The sequence below is a fragment of the Aotus nancymaae genome, unplaced genomic scaffold (genome assembly GCF_030222135.1).
Source record: "Aotus nancymaae isolate 86718 unplaced genomic scaffold, 86718_ANA_hifiasm-v0.15.2.pri h1tg000028l, whole genome shotgun sequence".
In the NCBI taxonomy this organism is placed as follows: domain Eukaryota; kingdom Metazoa; phylum Chordata; class Mammalia; order Primates; family Aotidae; genus Aotus; species Aotus nancymaae.
This window is the reverse complement of record NW_026988441.1, coordinates 4696877-4716537: the sequence shown is the minus strand read 5'-3', so window position 1 is coordinate 4716537 and position 19661 is coordinate 4696877. Positions and strand designations below refer to the sequence as shown.

The window sequence follows — 19661 nt, the reverse complement described above, 5'->3', positions numbered from 1 at the left end:
CTAGTTACACCAGTTTTAGACTTCTGACCTCCAGAACCTCCAGGGAATAAACGTGTGTCCAGGGCGGTAACTTGTCACAGCAGCCACAGAGCAGCCGATACATCAGTAGACATTAAAGTGCTAACACTCGGGGGCTAGAACATGGTTTCTAGCTTCTTAATTTTGTTTCAGTGGTTTTTTTTTTATTTTTTATTTTTTTTAGAGACAAGGTCTTGCTGTTCTATTTCTTTATTCTAGGGGCATCTACCCTATTTCCAGTGAGGGGAAGAGAGAGATTCACAAAACTTTTGTATCCAGTGAGCTGGCTCACACCTGTACTCCCAGCACTTTGGGAGGCTGAGGTGGGAGAACTGCTTAAGTCCAGGAGTTCAAGACCAGTCTGGGCAACACAGTGAAACCCTGTCTCAAACAAACAAACAAAATGACCAGGAGAGGACTGGAGGCTGACTGTGCACAGTGAGGCAGGGGCCAGCCCCATGTGGTGCTGTGAAGTGTAGGTTTGATCATCATTCTGGGATGGTGAGGCCGCCTGAGCAGCAGACAACTGCCATTAAAAGGTGACTTGTCGTACAGCTTCCCCAGAGGAGGGGGCACGTCACAGGGACTGCATGAGGAGGCACCCATCTTCCGTATATTTTCTGTGGGATACGGGGCTTAAGGAGTGGCCGGCTGAGCCATTCAGCAGGCTCTGGGCACCGGGGCTGTCCTGAGCTGTCCAGTACCCTGCCCTGGGTGATCAGGGAGGGTGGATGGTGGCTCAGCTGGTTGGCTGGCTTGCACAGAGAGGTATGCTCCCAGGCCAGTCATGACTTTCTAGGAATTGGTAACCCTGGGAGGGGCAGTCCTTCTATGATCAGCAAAGCCCCCGATGTCAAAGCATCAAAGTACAGAAAATCAAACACATGGTTACTCCGGTCGGCCGCTGTAACTCGAGGCATCAAGACTCGCTGAGACGAACAATGCGGGGTGGGGGTGGGGTTGTCTTTCTGAGTCTGCATCCAGGTTAAAGCCACCTGGGTTCAAATAGCAGCTTTGAGAAATCTCAGTGTTTCCTCAGACAAGTTCCTGAACCCGTCTGTGCCTCAGTTTCCCCATCGGCACAATGGGGATGGTGATAAGCACATTAATGCCTCCTGGGGCTGTGGTGAAGATGAAATGGGTTAATCCAAGTCTGGCAGAGGCACAGGAGGAGCAGGATCGGCAGCCCTGGGGGAGCGTGCCAGGGCCTGCTATAATGGGGGTGCTGAGTACAGTGCTGGGACAGGCAGGGCTGCGGCCCAGACAGTGGGCTGAGCTCAGCGTCTGGGCCAGGTGGAAATGGCCAGGCTGGGGTTTTGGGGCCACCCTGTTGCATCTCTCCTGCTGCTCCTGCTGCTCCTGCTGCTGCTGCCATCCCAGGCCCTGCCAGAAGGACCCCTGGTGTTTGTGGCTCTGGTGAGGCGCCCCCGCCCCAGGCGGCCCTCAGCTCCCCCAGGGCCAGCCCTGACCGGTCCTGTCCCCAGGTGTTCCGCCACGGCGACCGGGCCCCACTGGCCTCCTATCCTACGGACCCACACAAGGAGGCGGCCTCCACCCTGTGGCCACGAGGCCTGGGCCAGCTGACCAAGGTGAGAAGCGGGAGGGGGGTGAGGGTGAGGGTGAGAGGGGTGGGCAGGGGTCGGCTGAGGCTGTTCTGTCCCCAGGACGGTGTCCATCAGCAGCTGGAGCTGGGCCGCTTCCTGAGGAGCCGCTATGAGGCCTTCCTGAGTCCCGAGTACCGGAGGGAGGAGGTACTGCCATAGTGACCTGCACCTGGCACCCTGACCTCCCACCTTTGACCTCCACTGACTCCAGTGCTTTTTGGGCCTCCACCTCTGGCCTTTGACCTCCATCAACCTGCCCTGCACTCTACCTTTAATCTCTGACCCCCAATACACTGACCAGCGCACCCTGACTTCTGACCCCATCCCAACACTGCCACATCTTGAGCTCTGACTCTTGACTTCATTTTCTGGCCTCCATCTCTGTTTTCTGAGTCCCACTGACTCCAATCAGACCTCTGACCTCTGACATTTGATCCCAAACTTGATTTCCATCTTTAACCCTTGTTGATTTAACTTGCTCTCCTGATGTCTAACCTTTGACCTCTACACTTTGTCAATTCTGACCCACCTTTCCTGTCTCCTGTCTTCTGACATCCCCCAGTTGGAATCAGTCCTCCTGACCGCTGATGAACATGAATGAACTCTGACCCCAAGTCCTCCAAGCTGCCCTCCTAAATCAGCCTCCACTGATTCTCATCTTCCTTTTTGACCCTCATTGACTCAACTGACCCCCAAAATCCAACATGGTTGTCCAGCTTAGGATGTCCAACCCAACTGCTCCTGACACTGACCCCTGGACCCTCAATCCCAACTTCCAGCATCGAAGGCCACATGACTCCCAATGTCTGACCCCTACCCCAAACGGAATCTGAGGCTCCCGATTTGCACCACAGCTAACCTCTGACCCTGACCACCACCCCCCGTGAGCCCTCTCCTCACCCGGCCCCAGGTGTATGTCCGCAGTACGGACTTTGACCGCACGCTGGAGAGTGCCCAGGCCAATCTGGCGGGGCTGTTTCCCGAGGCTGCTCCAGGGAGCCCCGAAGCCCACTGGAGGCCCATCCCGGTGCACACGGTGCCTGTGGCTGAGGACAAGGTCAGGGGGCTGGACCCGGATGTGGTGAGGGAGGGAGCAGGAGAGGGAGATGGGGTAGCTCCGGGCCTGGCTGGAGTGAGACAGGGTGAGTCCCAGCCCACGCTGCTCTTCTGGACCTGGGAGTGACTGTGACAAGACGCAGGGGCTGAGGGCCCGCCGGGGACCGGCTGTGAGACCTGAGGCACGCGACTGTCCTCTCTGAGCCTCGCGACTGTCCTCTCTGAGCCTCAGTTTTCCCCAGCTGCTGAGGTTCCCCATGCGCAGCTGTCCGCGGTACCACGAGCTACTGCGGGAGGCCACTGAGGCCGCCGAGTACCAGGAGGCCCTGGAGGGCTGGATGGTGAGATGGGCAGCGGCCGGGGGCGGGGAGCGGGGGACGGGCCGGGGCTCACCGAGCCCCGCGCATCTAGGGCTTCCTGACTCGCCTGGAGAACTTCACGGGGTTGTCGCTGGTTGGAGAGCCGCTGCGCAGGGCATGGAAGGTTCTGGATACGCTGATGTGCCAGGTGAGCCCCTCCCCTTTCCAGCCAAGGGGTTAAGGATACCTGTTTCAAATCCCAGCTCGCTACTTGCTAGCTGTGTTCCCTTAGGCATTTATTTAACCCTGTGCCTCAGTTTCCCCATCTGCGCAGGGGGGATGGCAACACGGGAACACCTCTCGAGGATGCTGTGAGCATTCAAATGGGTTAATCCATGCACTGTGCTTTCAGTAGTGCCTGGCACACAGTGAGGGCCTCACCAGGGTTTGAGGCTACACATGTGGCAATTCCTCCCCAGAGTCCTGCAATCAGAAAACTCTTGGGAATAGATATTGGAAACAGATGCTCGGTGCCATAAAGAAAAATTAGCACTGAGACAAAGGATCTTCCGGCAACGCAATTTTTACTTCCTGGACTGCAGGAAGGGTACTCTTACTAGCCATCGTGCCAGGGGAGTACAGAGAACAAAGGAAAACACAAATTTATCCTTTACGCATTTTGGGTTGTCCTTACTGCTATGTCTGATCTCCGTGGGCTGGAGCCAGATCTCACAATCTAAACTAAAACCCAATTGGCTAATAAACCTTTTCTAAACAGGTACGCAGATATTTTGGTTAAAGTACAAGGAAACAGAATGTACTACATGCCTGTGAGCATGGCATGTCTAACAGCTGCATAGGATAGGGCTTTACAAAGTTATTACCACACTTATTCTTTAACAAGAAAGGAAACTTTAAAAAGGAACTTTTTTACTTCCCACAAAACCTAAAACCTGGGCAGCGGGAGCTGACCTGCAATGATGCAATGCTCCCTCCCTCCTTCCTTCCTTTCCCTTTCCTTTCTTTCTTGAGACAGGGTCTCACTCTCTCACCCAGGGTGGAATGCAGTGGCCCTATGGTAGCTCACTGCAGCCTCCATCTCTCTGGCTAAAGGAATCCTCCTGCCTCAGGTGCACACCACCGCCTGGCTAATTAAAAAAACATTTTTTTTTGAGATGAAGTCTCGCTCTTGTTGCCCAGGCTGGAGTGCAATGGCACAGTCTCGGCTCACAGCCATCTCCGCTTCCGGATTCAAGCGATTCTCCTGCCTCAGCCTCCTGAGTAGCTGGAATTACAGGCATGTGCCACCATGCCCGACTAATTTTGTATTTTTAGTAGAGACGGAGTTTCTCCACATTGGTCAGGCTGGTCTTGAACTGCCAACCTCAGGTGATCTACGCACCTCAGTCTCTCAAAGTGTTTGGATTACAGGCGTGAGCCACCGCATCCAGCCAAAATTTTTTCTGTGTGTGCAGAGATGGGGTCTCCCTATGTTGCCCAGAACTCCTAGGCTCAAACAATCCTCCCACCTCAGCTTCCCCAAGTGCTAGGAGTACAGACGTGAGCCGCCACATCCAGCTAGTACTCTTGTTAGTCTGCTCACTCCAGCTCACGGGAATGTTCCGAATTGCAGGGTGAAAGCAGCGATGTGTGTGACTAAGGGGGCTGCTCCAACCCTTGCTGTGTGTTCCCCGCAGTGTGGTATCAGCACCATCAGACCTTTCTAAAGTCCAGAATGTCTGAGTTGTGAAACCCCTCTGGCCCCTAGGGTTTCAGATAAAGCCTTCTGGGCTGTGTAATGATGATGTCTATTATTAATAATCACGGTTGGCTGGGCACGGTGGCTCACGCCTGTAATCCCAGCATTTTGGGAGGCCAAGGCAGAAAGATCACCTGAGGTCAGGAGTTCGAGACCAGTCTGACCAACATGGTAAAACCCCGTCCCTACTAAAAATACAAAAATTAGCTGGACATGGTGGCAGGCACCTGTAATCCCAGCTACTCAGGAGGCTGAGGCGGGAGAATCACTCGAACCCAGAAGGCAAAGGTTGTGGTGAGCCAAGATTGCGCCAACTCACTCCAGCCTGGGTGATGCAGCAAGGTTCCATTTCAAAAAATAAAAATAATCACTGTTGCTCACATGATTTCCCAGCCAGATCCAGCCCATGGGGGACTCAGAAGAGCAGGGGGCAGCACAGGCCTGGGGGACCAGAGGCGAATTCGAGGGCTCAGGATGGTCCATCTCTGTCCTCCCCCTGCCTCTCCACAGCAAGCCCATGGTCTTCCCCTACCAGCCTGGGCCTCCCCAGATGTCCTGCGGACTCTTGCCCAGATCTCAGCTTTGGATATTGGTGCCCACGTGGGCCCACCCCGGGCAGCAGAGAAGGCCCAGCTGACAGGAGGTAAGGTGTGGGGCTGAGAGGCTGGGGTGCCTTCCTTTGGGAGATTCCAAGTTTTTTCCCACCCTCAGGAATCCTGTTGAATGCTATCCTTGCAAACTTCTCCCGGGTCCAGCGACTGGGGCTGCCCCTCAAGATGGTCATGTACTCAGCTGTGAGTCCTTGGGAAGCAGTGCCATGTGGCACTGAGGCATGGGGATGAGGGTGACAGCAATTTGGGTGAAGAAGAGTCTGTGCTCCCAACGGACCTCAGCCCACTGCCTTGGGTAACCAGTATCTCCAAACCCTACTCTTGGACTATATCATTAGAAGTAGAGCGTCTGGAAAGAGGGAGGTGATGGTGTTGAGGAGTACCCCTCTGGAAGGACAGGCTGCTTAGTCCAATCATATTGTGCATTTATTTGAGCTATTTTCATTAAATGACGGTCTGTAACTGATGGCACTGCCTTCAGGATGAGGGAGGGAGGAGGTTTGGGGAGTTGGTTCTAAGAAGCCTGGGGGACATCGGGATGCACAGGCCTAGTGTTCAGGGGAAAGGAGATGTCCAGAGAGAAGTGCCGTCTCAGCCCCTGGGTCCACCTGCAGCATGACAGCACCCTGCTGGCCCTCCAGGGGGCCCTGGGCCTCTACGATGGACACACCCCGCCGTACGCTGCCTGCCTTGGCTTTGAGTTTCGGAGGCGCCTGGGGGATCCTGATGAAGATGGAGGGTGAGGACGGGGTGGTGCCAGGGAGAAGGGTGGGAAAGAACCCTCAAAGCAAGGGATGAAGTGTGAGGCAGAGGGCATGTCTGGCAGGGAATTGCGTGAGATGGTGCTGGGATGAAGACAGGTGGGAGTCAGGAGCTCGTTTCTGTTTTAAGGTCAATGACAGGGAAAGGTGCCACCATGTCCTCTCTCTCTCCAGGAATGTCACCATCTCTCTCTTCTACCGCAACGACTCTGCCCACTTGCCCCTGCCTCTCAGCCTCCCCGGGTGCCCAGTCCCCTGTCCACTAGGCCGCTTCCACCAGCTGACAGCCCCGGCCCGGCCTCCAGCCCATGGGGTCTCCTGCCATGGCCCCTATGAGGCTGCCATCCCCCCAGGTGACAGTCCTCTGTGCTGGGGTGGGAGTGGAGGGTCCCAGGTCCTGGAACTCACACCCATGTTCTCCCTGCAGCCCCAGTGGTGCCCCTGCTGGCTGGAGCTGTGGCTGTGCTGGTGGTGCTCAGCTTGGGGCTGGGCCTGCTTGCCTGGAGACCAGGATGCCTGCGGGCCTTCGGGGGGCCTGTGTGAGTCAGAAAGCAGGACTTCCCTATCCCCAGCTGACACTGGACCCCAACATGTGTGCTCACTCGCTGGTTTGACTTCTGTGACTTACTGTGCGCCTGTGTGCATGGGGAACAAGGACTGGGTGGGTTCTCTGGCCTGAAAACCAGTGTGTGCGCATGTGTCTGTGTGACGGTGGCATGAGTGTTCACAAGTCACGTGCATGAACAGTTTCTGCACTTAGTGCAGGCACAGGTGGTTTGTCTGTGGCACATATTCAAGCACAAATGTGCACGTATCTGAGTAAGTGGGAATATGTACAGGCAGGCATGCCTGCATGGCACTTGTTTTGGCAGAAACAGTCTTTGTGAACCAGGCTGGAGTATAGCAGCATGAGCATAGCCCACTGCAGCTTTGAACTGGTCTCAAGTGATCCTGTTTCAGGCTCTATAGGCGTGCACCACGCCCAGCTAAATTTGTTTTCTCAGTATGTTGGTCAGGCTGGTCTCAAATTCCTGGGTCAAGCAATCCTCCTTCTCCCAAAGCACTGGATTACAGGTTGACCTACAGCGTTTGGCTGGCTTGTTTATGCATGTTTCCGTACAAGCGTGGGCACAGGTGGGTATCTGAGGACATGGTGGGCACTGTATGCACTTCCGTGCAGCTCGTTTGGCAAAAGCTTGCTCAGCGAGCCTCGATATGGGCCACGTGCTCTGCAGAGATCGGGCTCACAGGAGTTGGACCCTCAAGTCTGGTTCTTTGGTGACCCTGACTAGCTCTCAATGCAACCATGAACCCAGCTGGGGTGAGGGGGATCTGGCAGCAGAGAGCTCGGAAAGGTGCACAATTCTAAGCCTGGTTTTGCAGCTGGCACCAATTCTAAGGCTGTGTGACTCTGGGCAAGTGACAGGCCTCTAAATGTCTCATTTGGCAGAATCATGACTCTAACCCTATGGACTCCACAATTCCCAAAATTAACTTCCTGGAGGCCAGCAGAGAGCAGGGAAACTGGTGACACTCTGGGCTGTGCGCCATGACTTGTGCTGCAAGTGATGTGGAGGCACAGGCCAATACAGTATCCATGACCACATGTAGCCATTTAAATTTAGATTAAATAAAACAGCTTTCAGGTCCCAATTGTCGCACAGGCCACGCATTCACCACTGCATTGATCAGATGCTCATCAGAGTTACCCCACACTCATGCAGCAGCAGCCACTGTGGACCACCTGCACCATGGCCGTTTTAAGCCCCTGGCCCCAGGAGGGGAGGCTGTCTCCTAATGTGGCCTGGGGCAGTGCCAGCCCCTCCCAGGCCTTGCCCCACACCCATGGTTGTGTGGCACTAACCAGGGCACTCGTGTGGAGCCCAGATGCAGTGGACACTCAGGAACAGCCACTTGGCCCCTATTAGATGGGGCAGTAGGAGGTTCAAAGCCACTCCCACCAACCAGGACCTAAACAAGGCACAGGGTCCAGAAAGGTTGGCGGGTGGAAGCTGGGACTACCTCTTTGCCACACCAGGGCCACCTGCATACTCCCCTGGCCCATTTCTTCCCAGGGTCCTGAAGGCAGCCTGTCACACATTCACCCCTAGGGGCCCCCAGATCTCCCTCACTGCCCTGCTCAGCATTCCCTAGAGGCGTTGTGTGGTCACAAGGCCCGCAAGTGGATGCCAGGGACCATGACCCCAGAAACCCTGAAGAATGAATGTCCCTCATGCTTTCCGGCCCTGGGAGGGAGCCTGGCTGCTTCCTTGCAGGTTCATGGAGACCCAAAGTGCCAGGTAGGTCTACCTGTGGTTGTAACCAACTCCTACCTGGTGGAAAGTGCCACCCGTTTCCCAGCAGCCTACTGGAAGGGCCTGTATGCATCCTCCTTGCCCCACGACCCCATCATAGACCCAGCTCACCACCCGAGCCCACAGTGTTAAGCACTACAGTTGGGAGTGGTATGTCTGTTGTTTAATGGGTCTGTGTGCCCAAAACCCCAGCTACGAAGACAGAATTGCCAGGGCTTGGTGCGTCCTCACAGAACTGTCACCTGTGATCCTGGCCCCAACACACCCTAAACCCAGACTCAGAACTGACCAGACAAGCCACACAGTGAAACAAGACCTATCAGAAGGGACTGGCTGCCCACAGCCAAAGCATGTTTCAGAAAGAAAGGCATGGCAACAAGAGAGGCTTTAAGAGAAAACCCGTGATAGGCCGGGCGCAGTGGCTCACGTCTGTAATCCCAGCACGGTGAGAGGCTGAAGGGGGTGAATCACCTGAGGTCAGGAGTTTAAGACCAGCCTAGACAACATTGGTGAAACCTTGTCTCTACTAAAAATACAAAATTAGCCGGGTGTGGTATTGGGTGCCTGTAATCCCAGGTACTTGGGAGGCTGAGACAGGAGAATCACTTAAACCGAGGAGGTGGAGACTGCAGTGAGCTGAGGTCGCACCACTGCACCTGAGCCTGGGCAACAAACCTTATAAAAACTGAGGAAAAGCTTGAAGATGCTTTCATCATAGGCGTGGGGTCTCCCTGCTTGGCCTGGAATGCTTTGGGGACCCATGTGACAGAGGTAGGCACCCATTGTGCCCACCTACCCTGCTGCCTGGGCAAAAATGTAACATGGCACGTGATCACTCCCCCCAGGGACTCATGGTGTCTACTCACAAGGCCTGCTCCCCTCATATTTGGCCAGTGACACCCACGAGGGAGGGTTGGGGGCAGACACCCTTCTCTTCTGCGACCCTTGAACATGGTGTCAGGCTGTGGCTTGCTCAAGGGACACCGAAGGGCTACACAGGGAGGGCAGTGGCCAAGGCTTTTTGCCTCCCCTACCATGTCCTGTGCTTCCTGACTGCAGCTCACACCAGGAGCAGCTCCCCCAGAACCCAGCCTCCCTGCTTTACCCCTGGAGCACCAGGCCGGATGGTATCTGTCTTCCAGAGCCAGACCCAGGGCTCGCTGTGGTGCATGGGCAACTACTCCCCACAGGTCTGGTCAGAATAGGGGGGCAGTGGCGGCTCCTTCCCCAGCCTATCCACCTTCTCCTGGGCTCGTGGCTCAGCAGCCAGGTCCTGGTGTGCTGGGTTGGGTCCTAGCGTGAGCTTGGTGGCCTGGCTGGCCCTGGCACAATGATGAGCCTGCTGTTGGTGATGGTCTGGATCTCCAGGATAGCCTCCAGCACCATCATGCCCTTGACCAGCAGGTGCTGGTGCAGGCCCTGGGTAACAGGCATGTCCTTGGGAATCACTGGCTCAGAAGCAGAGGACAAGAGGGGAGAGGAAGCTGGATGCCCCTGTCCACGGTGGGTTGGGGCTGGAAGGGCAGCTCAGTGGCCTCAAAGTGCAGCGAGGTCTCCCAGCTGGCACCAGGCTATCAGCAGCCAGGTAGGCACTGCTGTGCCACTATCGCCTTCAGGGCCTTGCAGCGGTAGCCGAAGATGACACCGTTGTCAGGTTGGATCAGGTCACCTGGCAGCAGGAGGACCTCTCAAGAGCTGAGGCACAAGGCAGGGCTCCCAGCTGTACACTGGCAAGACCCAGGAGAGCTGGCTGCGGTTCTGCCCCAAGTGCCGAGACAGCCAGGAGCTCAGTGTCCTGCAGCATGAGCAGAAGCAGCCCCAGCCCAGGTGGGTGGACGCCAGCACATTCCTAGTCATGGCTGCAGCCATGCCTAGGCAGGAAGCAGCAGAGAGCCTGGAGGGATGCTGTCAGGTGAAGGACACAGAAAAGGCACTGAGGGGGGCAAGAGCCACACCCCACCCATCACCTCCTGGAGTAGGGTCCCTCAGACCCCTGGGTGTCAAAGGTCCTGGGGGGGCACTGTGTCCTCAGGGGCAGTCGGAGCCCAGTGCTGGACATCATGGGGTCCCCAAGTGCAGCCCTTTCAAGAACCCTGACACTGGACATCTCGCTGCAATCCAGCCCCAACCCCCATCCCAACCCACCCACAACAGGTTACTAAGGTTAACGAGCCCAGTGCTTAGGGCAGCGTCTGGCTCAGCACTTGCTGGGCACCTGTCTATGTCTGCCTTCTCACCATCACCACGAATAACAGGCAGCCCCCTCCGTTCTTACCAAGTAATGGTCAGGCCCTTCAGCACCTGGAGGCAGGAGGGCAGAGAGAAGGGAGGTCAGTGGGGTACAGGGCAACCAAGATACCCCCTCATACCTCCCTAGAGCCAGAGCCTCTCAGACCCGCGGGTGTCAAAGGTCCGGGGAGCACCACGTCCTCAGTGGCAATCGGAGCCCAGTGCTGGACATCATGGAGGCCCTGGTGCCCTCAGCCCCCTCCTGATGCAGGTTCCAGGGCCACCTGCTGTCCTGAGGGGGACATCACAGCAGAGTGCTGAGACATCAGGCAACAAAGTGAATGATACTTGGTCCTGGGGGGTGCCAGGCTACCCCCGTCCAGCTCAGCCTGGGTATGGCTCCTCATATGATCTAAGCCCACTGACCTCACCACCCCCCAGCGGTGTTTCTCTGGAAGATGGGACTAAAGATGGCTGCAGACAGGCGCATCTGTAGGTTTCAGTGAGAGCATGAGGTCAAACCCTTCTGCTTGGGCCTTCTGTGCCCTAACGAGATGCCCCTCCATTGCCTCTGCCTACATCTCAGGTCTGCTGCCCTGACCCAGCTCTTCCAAGCTGCTCTGACTTCACTGGAACCTTCTGTGACATGGGGAAGGGGCAGCTGCCTCTCACTGGGACCCTGGCAGGATCTGTTCAGTTGATTCTCTGCAAGCAGCAACACGGTGGGTGCTCCTTCAGTGCCAGCTGCTGTTTAACAGCGACAGAAACACTAAAAGCTCCGTTTTACATAGAAATGTGATGTTCAAAGAGGGGGCCTTTGTTTAAACTAACCGAGAAGAATTAAAAACCCAGCTCCCAGTCACAAACTGGCCACAGGCCAGGTGTCCAAGAGCCACCTGTGGCCAGTGGCAGCCAGACTAGACAAGGCACAGAACATTTCCATCTCGACTGTCCTATGGAGGGCGCTGGTCTAGAATCCAGAGGCTACACGTCCCATCTTCCCTATTCCGTGCCAGCTCGCTCTTCTCACCTCTCTCTCACATCCCTACCCAACTGGCACCCATTCCACTCCTTATGTCCCCTCTAAGCCAGCCATGACAAATGCTCAGCCCCATTCACTATCCCACAGAGGATTAAGAGCACAAGACCCTCAGAAAGATACTCAGGAGAGCTGAAATCCCAGCCAACCCTCCTCAGAAGCTAGTTTCCTTGCCAAAAATAGCCGAAACCTCCAGGAACACAGAGAACACACTTCAGTTCTCTTTCACTGCAGCCACTGTTCTCCCAGCTCCTGACATCTAAGAAACAAATGAAAATCCTCCCAGAGCTGAGAACACTTCTTTTCTGGTAAAACAAACCCCACCCCAACACTTTTCTAATGACTTTGCCCTTTGAAACAATTCTGGTAACTCCTGTTAATTTTTATTGTGAAAATAAGGATTCCTTGAATTGTATCAGTTTATATACAAACACTGGGGATAAGCTTTGCTTAACGCACATCGCACTCAGCCTACAAAACACATGATGCGATGTGACAGGATCACCTGAGAGTCACTGTTTTCCACTGCTGAGTTTTGACATGTTTCTGATTAGTCCTTTCCCCTGAAACAAATGCCTTTTTCCTTCAGTCCATGCATTCCTCTTCTTATTGAAGCCCTACCTTTGGAAGACAGAAAGCTCTACTGCCCTGGGCCATCTGCTCGGTGCCTGTTCCACAGACACAGCAGTGAGGCGCAGGAGCGGTGGCCTGGTGAAGATCTCCAAGCCTGTGAATAGGAGCTGGGATTTGGACCCAGGCCTGCCTGCCTGCCTAGTTTTCCATAGCTATGAGAATTTTTTTTTTTTTGAGATGGAATTTCATTCTTGTTGCCCAGGCTGGAGTGCAATGGCACGATCTCACTCACTGCAACCTCCACCTCCCGGATTCAAGGGATTCTCCTGCCTCAGATTCCCAAGTAGCTGGGATTACAAGTATGTGCCCACTGTGTACAGCTAATTTTTTGTATTTTTCGTAGAGATGAGTTTTCAGTGGTGGCCAGGCTGGTCTTCAACTCCTGACCTCAGGTGATCCACCCACCTCGGCCTCCCAAAGTGCTGGGATTACAGGTGTGAGCCACCACGCCCAGCCTGATATGGCTTTTGTATGTAAACCCTGAGTACAATCGTTGGCACATAAATCAGTCCCCAGAGGTACGGTATGAAGTCAACCTAGACAGTGAGATATTTCAAACCAGGTGAATCAAGGAGCAGGAGCAAGGTTCTTACCTCGCTGGGCACGGTGGGTGGTCCTCAGCTGGAAGCTGCACCTGTAACAGAAAGACAGTGAGGCTGGGGAAGGAAACAGTCTGCAGGTCCATGAGCCATTAAAACTGGGGCCCCTCAGACCCCCAGGTGTCAAAGGTCCTGGGGTGCACTGTGTCCTCAGGGGTGATCGGAGCCCAGTGCTGGACATCATGGGAGCCCCAGCCCCTCTGCAACCAGGCCTGAGGTGACTTACCTTCAGGGACAGAGGCCGAGGTAAGAAGGACCAGTTTTGCTCATGGAGACACCAAGATGCCCCAACCTCCCATGTCACAGGTCCTCAGGGTACTGTCCTCATGGGATAGGTAGGACCCCAAATGCACTACATGAAGATGTCCCCAGTGTCCACCCCCTACCCTTTGCAGATTTCTGTAGCACTGGCTATACCTGCTGGTAACCCATAAACAAGGAAAGCTGCCAAGACACAAATCCCTTGGATGAACTTACTGAGAGAAGGGAGGAGGAAGGGGCTATTCTAGGAAGAAACAAAGCAAACTTGTAAGTAAGAAGTAACGAGCAGAGACCCTGGACTGAGTCAGGTTTAAACATATCAGATGTAAAGGACATTTGGAAGAAGACCAAGGAACAGGCACAAAGCAGACTGTTAAACTGCAGCATTAAAGAATTAATGTCATTAAGGGTGACAATGGAGATAACATTTAGTATAAAAACGTCACTTTAGGTACACAAGTACACTATTTTGGGTGAAATATGAAACTTTCTTTCAAGACAAGTCTGCTCTGTTTCCCACGCTAGAGTGCAGTGGTGCAATCTCGGTTCACTGCAACCGCCGCCTCCCAGGCTTAGGCGATCCTCCCACTTCCTCCCCAAGTAGCTGGGACTACAGACCTGCACCACCACACCTGGCTCACTTTATCTTTTGTAGAGATGGGGTTTTGCCACGTGACCAAGGCTGGTCTCGATGTCATGGGCTCAAGTGATCCACCCACCTCGGTCTCCCAAAGTGCTCGGATTATAGGTGTGAGCCACCACACTGGGCCACAAAACTTACTTTCAGAACACTAAGCACACACAGTTTTTAAATATGGCAAGATGGTGCAAATGTTAAACTTCCCGATTTGTTTGTAGATTTTAATATTGCCAAAGGAGGGCATGCCAATGATGAATGCATGAGAAAAATACCTTCACTTGTGACACGAACAAACTCAATGATTTTCTCAGCGGTTACCTGAAGGAGGAAAGTCAAGTAGAGATCCTTGCTGGGTTGTAGTGGGGGAGAGAGGAAACCGGCTAGCTGCTTCTAGGCTGGGCCTCCTCGGCAGGGGCACGGGCTCCACTCAAGTAAGGAAACCGATGTTCAAGACCTCGAAGGACCTAAGCCAAAAACGAACGTTAACAAAACCTTCTAATGGGTCAGAATGACTCCTGCAGGTAAGCAAAGGCCTTGTCTGCTTTCTTCTAAGTCCATTCCTACATGGTTCTCAAAAAAACCCCAGCAATTCAACTAGAAACTGTTAAGGCCAGCCGAGAGAAAGGACGAGTAGACCCGAAGTCAGGCAAGCAAGTTTATTGACCTGCCAGGCTGCTCCATAAGAGTCAGAGGTGGCAGCCCTGAGCTCACAAAATGAGGTTTATAAGGGCAAGAGAGGCCTAAGGGAGTATCTGGGTATGACCACATCCCCAAGTTGTCAGTTAATTCTACCACATTATCATCTCTCAACAGGCTTACATTATCTTGTGAAAACAAGAATTTACCAGAACATACAACTTAGGTTTGATCAGGTTTCTCATAACCTCCTCCATGTCGCCCAGATTGCTGTAATCGGGGCTTGCTCAATGTAGCATGTCTGGTGACCTTGCTGTGGTGCCTAGATAATAATTTAGGAATGCACCTGCAGAGCCTTCAAGGGAAGGGTCAGCTGCACCTGGGAGTTTCTTGGGGCAGCTTGTCCCTAACAATCCAGCCTTTTAGTAGGTAACAGAAGAGGGGTGCCATTGTCATCTGGCTGCTTCCTGCTGGGGAGAGGCAACAGTTGTGGGGAGAGGCTGGATGGTAGGGATCGCTGTTCCTGGAACTGTCGGCATTCCTGGAGCAGCATCGTATCCCGTATAGTCCCATGGAAGACTCTTATACGGTCCTGTAAAAGCTGGGTGAGGAGATGTAAGAAGTAGGGATCATATAGGGTCCCTCCCTGCTGGTGTGGAGACAAGAAATTGGAAATAAAGACACAAGACACGGAGATAGAGAAGAAAGAGTTTGGGCCCCAGGGGTCCACTGCCACCCAAAGCGCAGAGACCAGCAGTGGCCCAGAATGCCAGGAGATCTCACTTTTACCGAGTTGCAAATCTGGGGACAGGGTAGGTAGGGCATGGCAGTGATGGAGTCAAGTACATCACGTGTCATTCAGGCAGGAATTTTCTGTAGCTGAGATAAGGGGCATAATGCGTCAGCACTTTTTCCATACTTGTCACAAAGATGTTAAAATTTACATTACTTCTACTGATAAATACAAGAAAAAAGGAACCAGGTGCAGAAGCAGAACATGAGAGTGGACATGGAAGGTGACCACTGAAGCATAGCATCACAGACAATTAAGCCCCCAGATGTCTGCGGGCCTACTGCAAGAGCTTGGAGAAGCAGTTTTCTCCTAACTCCTCTGGGGTAGGAGACGTCTCAGCTATTTTGGACACCTCCTTCTCTAGCTGGCTAAAGAGTGGGCGCTTTCCCAGCGCTAGCGCTGCTGCACAGCTGAGGTGCCCTCCAGCAGCCTTTACGTGGGCACGGCAGAGGGCTTAAAGTGTCTTGCCTTAGGGTCATCTATTCACAATGTCACCTCAGGTTCACACTTCCGACCTGAGAGACATTAGTAAAAGAATTAAGGTCACCTGTGAATAACTAAGATCCCATATGAAAAACTAGTGTCTAACCTACCCGGACCCTTGTAGCTTGGACCCCAAGGCACGACCTAATTAGACCAGACTAAAGAGTTCAGGCTTTATTGGAGAGTCTCCGGGCAGACTGGACTCATAATGGGGAAGAGTCAGCAGTCTCACGCTGGCTTTCTTTGTTCTGCGGTTTTTATAGGGGTAGAGGGACTGGGGGAGTGGGAGAGCTGATCTGGCGGGTGGCGATTGGTTAGGTTGGTCGTCGGGCGGTAAGTCCGCCGGGCGGGGAGCTTGTTGGGCGGGAAGTTACTGGAGAGCTGATGAGGCGGATGGTGATTGGTTCGGTCGGGTGCCGGGCAGGAAGGTTGCTGGAATTGCGTCAGCTGAAGTTGTGCGGGCCGAGCCAGGACAGTAGGCAGAGTGAGATAAGGGACCTTCCTTGCGAGGGAGGAGGGGCTTTCCATGTAGCCGGGGCCCGAGTGGGGGGGGGGAAGGGGCCCAAGAGTCCTCCACCAGACATTCCTAACTCCTTAAAGAGGAAAAAAAGGGCGGCGGCTTTCTTTCTGGCTGCTTCCTGCTGATTTTGGGCGGTGAGGGGGAAAGAGATAAGGAGTTAGGTTGGCTGGAGGGGGCTCTACTCGGGCTGGTGGTCCGAATTGAGAGGCTGGAGTAGCATTTGGTGGACCGTGACTCGAGTTAGCTCCTGGAAACGCCGTTGTAGAAACTGCAGGAAACAGGGAGCAATGAGTAAGATTAAGCAGACAACTATTAGGGGCCCGAGCAACAGGGATAGGAGGGTGTACATTGAGGACGACCACCACGCTGTGGCCTCAGCTGAAAACTTTTGGTTTTGTAGGTTAGTTTTAATTTTTTGGAGGTTTTCGATTCGGGTTTCTACCAGGCCGGATTCATTGATGTAGTAGCAACACTCCTCTTGTAAAAAGATACAAGTACCTCCTCGTTCAGCGGTTAGCAGGTCCAGAGCCCTTCGATTCCGTAAAGCAACTTGGGCAACAGAGGTGATTTGCCGCTGAAGGGAAGCTAAAGACTCGGCAGAGTTATCAATGGCTGCTTGGAATTGTGAGGTTAGTCGAGCTAAGGCTTGGTGAGAGTGGATTAGTGCTCCACCCCCTAACCCAGCTGCTAGTGCTGAACTTTCGAGGGAGAGGCCCACAGCAAGAGGTAAAAAAGCTGCCCGTCGGGTGCGGTGATATGGTATTTGCAGCATTTGAAATTCAGCCGGGGAGTACACAGTTAGCCGGGGGACTAGGGTTACCGGGAGACACAAGAGAGTTGATGGTTGGCATTTATGGAGGGTTTTAGTCAGGGTATTGTTACACCAAAAAAAGGTTCCCTGTGGAGCTGTTAAATTAGTGGTTACCAGTATGGTCCTGTTACAGTTGGAGTAGTTCTGGCCTAGGGAGTAACATATTGGTAGCTGCGTGAAATCAGGTGGAGTATAGAGATTTACATCCTTGATGGGAGGGAAGGGAGAAGTTGAGGCTGAGGTGTTGAGAGGGAAGGGATAGGGGACAGCAACGAAAGGGGTCTGTCCCAGGGAGGCGCACATGAGGCACGAGGTTAAGTTGGTTAATCCTGAAAGGTTGGCTAGCGCAATACCTTCCTTAAGGAAGGTGAGCCAGGAAAACGGGGATGAATGTGGCTGTAAGTGTGCAGTTAGGGTCTGTTCTTGCTGGCTTATGACAGTATGGACTTGATGTGCCGTACGCTCATATGTTCGCCATACGTACAAGTGGGAGGAGGGATAGGAGGTAGTGGAGGTTTCATATACTGATGCTTTTTGGGGGGATGTCCAGCGACTATTCCAGGGGTCAGGTATTATAAGAGAAAACCGAGTGGAACCAATTTTGGTATTTCCTTCTCTATCTATATCTGGAATAATTTTTAGGCGGGAGGGATGAGCCAGCTCTTTTGTGGCCGGGTGGGTGGAACAAGAACCCCAGCTGCATCCCATGCAAGAGCGCCAAGAGGAAGTTTTGCATGCCCCTTGTTGGTCATAGTGAAAGCAGAGCAGGGGAGCGGAGTACTGGATGTTGTTAAACCTGGTGAAATTTAGATAGATGGGGGCGCTGCATCCTGTAGAAGGGCAGTCAGAAGTCGTAAGAAGATGATTATGGCTGTATGGGGGAGTGTTACAAATGAAGGCGGTTTTGGTATAGTTTTCAGTTAGGTAGAACCTCCATATGTAAGGGGTGCGGCTACTAAGCCCTGGTAAGTTTGACAGACAGAGGGCCAGTAGGAACAGCCTTCCAACATGAGGGGGGTCCATGGGGGGCTCTTTTTACCTGGGACAGGTGGATCCAAGATTGAACTTCAGCAATTTTGATGGCTGATGGGGTGGTGAGGATGACGGTGTACGGTCCCTCCCACTTGGGGGCGAGGGGCTTTGGAGAGAGAGACTTAATAAGGACTGAGTCACCTGGAGAGACCTTTTGGGTACTCTCGGACGGCTGGGTGGGTTGGGGAAGAGAAGCGTTGGCGTGTTCCCTGAGAAGGTTTCGAAGGAGGGTAAGATAAGGGAGGTAACTATCTAGGGGTGTGACATCGGGTGATGGAGGAGTTGAAAGTAGGAAGGGGCAACCATACAGCAGCTCAAACGGGCTCAGCTGTGATGGACCTCGAGGGCTTGCTCGTAACCTGGTGAGGGCTATAGGGAGTAAAGTGACCCAGGACTGGCGGAGCTCAAGCATAAGTTTGGTTAAGTGTTCCTTGATGAGGCCATTGGCCCGCTCTACCTTACCGGAGGACTGGGGATGGTAAGCAGTGTGTAGCTTCCACTGGATTCCTAAGGAGGTAGAAACAGTATTAGTAACTTTGGAGATGAAGGCTGGGCCGTTGTCGGACTGTATGGTGGCCGGGAGTCCAAAGCGTGGTATGATGTCTTGAATAAGATGAGTGGCCACTGTTTCTGCAGACTCAGAGGCTGTGGGGTAAGCTTCGATCCAGCCTGAAAAAGTGTCAACAACGGTTAGCAGATATCGGTATTGCTTGTGCTTTGGCATGTGGGTGAAATCAATTTGCCAGTCTTGGCCAGGTAGGAACCCACGTAGTTGATGAAGCTGACGCCGAGGGTGACAGGAACCCTGGGAGTTGGTTTTTGCACAGACAGTGCAAGAGGACTGGACTTCTTGTATTGTATCAAGGAGGTGGTGGGGGTGAAAGCATGGGCTGAGAAACTGGTATAAGGCTTTAGGTCTAATGTGAAGTGTGTTATGTATGTCTTGGATTATTTGGTACCTTTGTTTTTCGGGGAGAATAAGGAGGTTATGCTTGAAGGCCCATTTGTCTTTGAATTGAACATCGGGTGAGGACTGAAGGTCGGTTAGTTCAGTGGGAGAGTATTGAGGGTTGTATGTTTTGGAAAGGAAGCAGAGGATGGCCGGAGGGGCCTTTTCCTTTGCTGTGGTTTTGGCAACTGAATCAGCAAAGGCATTGCCCATAGCCACAGGGGTATGTGTGGATTGCTGTCCCTTGCAGTGGATGATGGCTACCTTGCTGGGGAGCTGGATTGCCTGAATGAGCTGAGAAATGAGTTTTCCATTAAGAACAGGGGTACCTTTAGTGGTGAGAAAACCCCGTTCTTTCCATATCATGCAATGTGAGTGGGCAATGAGGAAGGCATACTTGGAATCCATGTAAATGTTTACTGTTTTTCCAGTTGCCCAGACTAGCGCCCGAGTGAGAGCGACTAACTCAGCTTGCTGTGAGGTAGTTCCCAGGGGTAAGGGCTGAGTCTCAATGATGTCAGTGTCCATGACGATGGCATAGGCAGCCTTTCGGGGCCCTGGGGTGTTAAGGGCTGAACTGCCGTCGACATAGAGAGCAACTGAGGCGGTTGGT

General features: G+C 53.5%; 1 protein-coding gene, 1 long non-coding RNA gene and 3 other non-coding genes across 8 annotated transcripts in view; 1 reads left to right on the top strand and 4 right to left on the bottom strand.

Moving 5' to 3' along the window:
• LOC105723466 (uncharacterized) overlaps nt 1-15837 on the bottom strand; it is a 28480-nt gene extending 12643 nt beyond the window's left edge. For 3 of the 4 annotated variants that reach the window (XR_010344229.1, XR_010344230.1, XR_010344228.1), the window contains exons 1-3: nt 14143-15837; nt 12918-12958; nt 10699-10724 (exon numbers count right to left, since the gene is read on the bottom strand). This is a non-coding gene — a long non-coding RNA (uncharacterized LOC105723466). Of the gene's footprint in view, nt 1-3542; nt 10329-10698; nt 10725-12917; nt 12959-14142 lie in introns of those variants that run through there. The other variant, XR_002478168.2, reaches the window with a different exon arrangement.
• On the top strand, nt 1318-6802 carry ACP4 (acid phosphatase 4). Its single transcript, XM_064380992.1, has 11 exons — nt 1318-1434; nt 1503-1607; nt 1683-1769; nt 2533-2679; nt 2921-3019; nt 3090-3185; nt 5247-5379; nt 5448-5530; nt 5962-6086; nt 6283-6461; nt 6536-6802. Exons 1-11 carry the CDS (start codon nt 1318-1320, stop codon nt 6649-6651), a joined length of 1287 nt encoding a protein of 428 aa, XP_064237062.1. The 3' UTR covers nt 6652-6802.
• Nucleotides 10402-10493, bottom strand: LOC135276876 (small nucleolar RNA SNORD88). Its single transcript, XR_010344430.1, has one exon. It is a non-coding gene; the product is annotated as a small nucleolar RNA SNORD88 (small nucleolar RNA).
• On the bottom strand, nt 10806-10895 carry LOC135276877 (small nucleolar RNA SNORD88). Its single transcript, XR_010344431.1, has one exon. It is a non-coding gene; the product is annotated as a small nucleolar RNA SNORD88 (small nucleolar RNA).
• On the bottom strand, nt 13025-13115 carry LOC135276875 (small nucleolar RNA SNORD88). The gene has a single exon (XR_010344429.1). It is a non-coding gene; the product is annotated as a small nucleolar RNA SNORD88 (small nucleolar RNA).
• Nucleotides 15838-19661: the final 3824 nt, after the last annotated feature.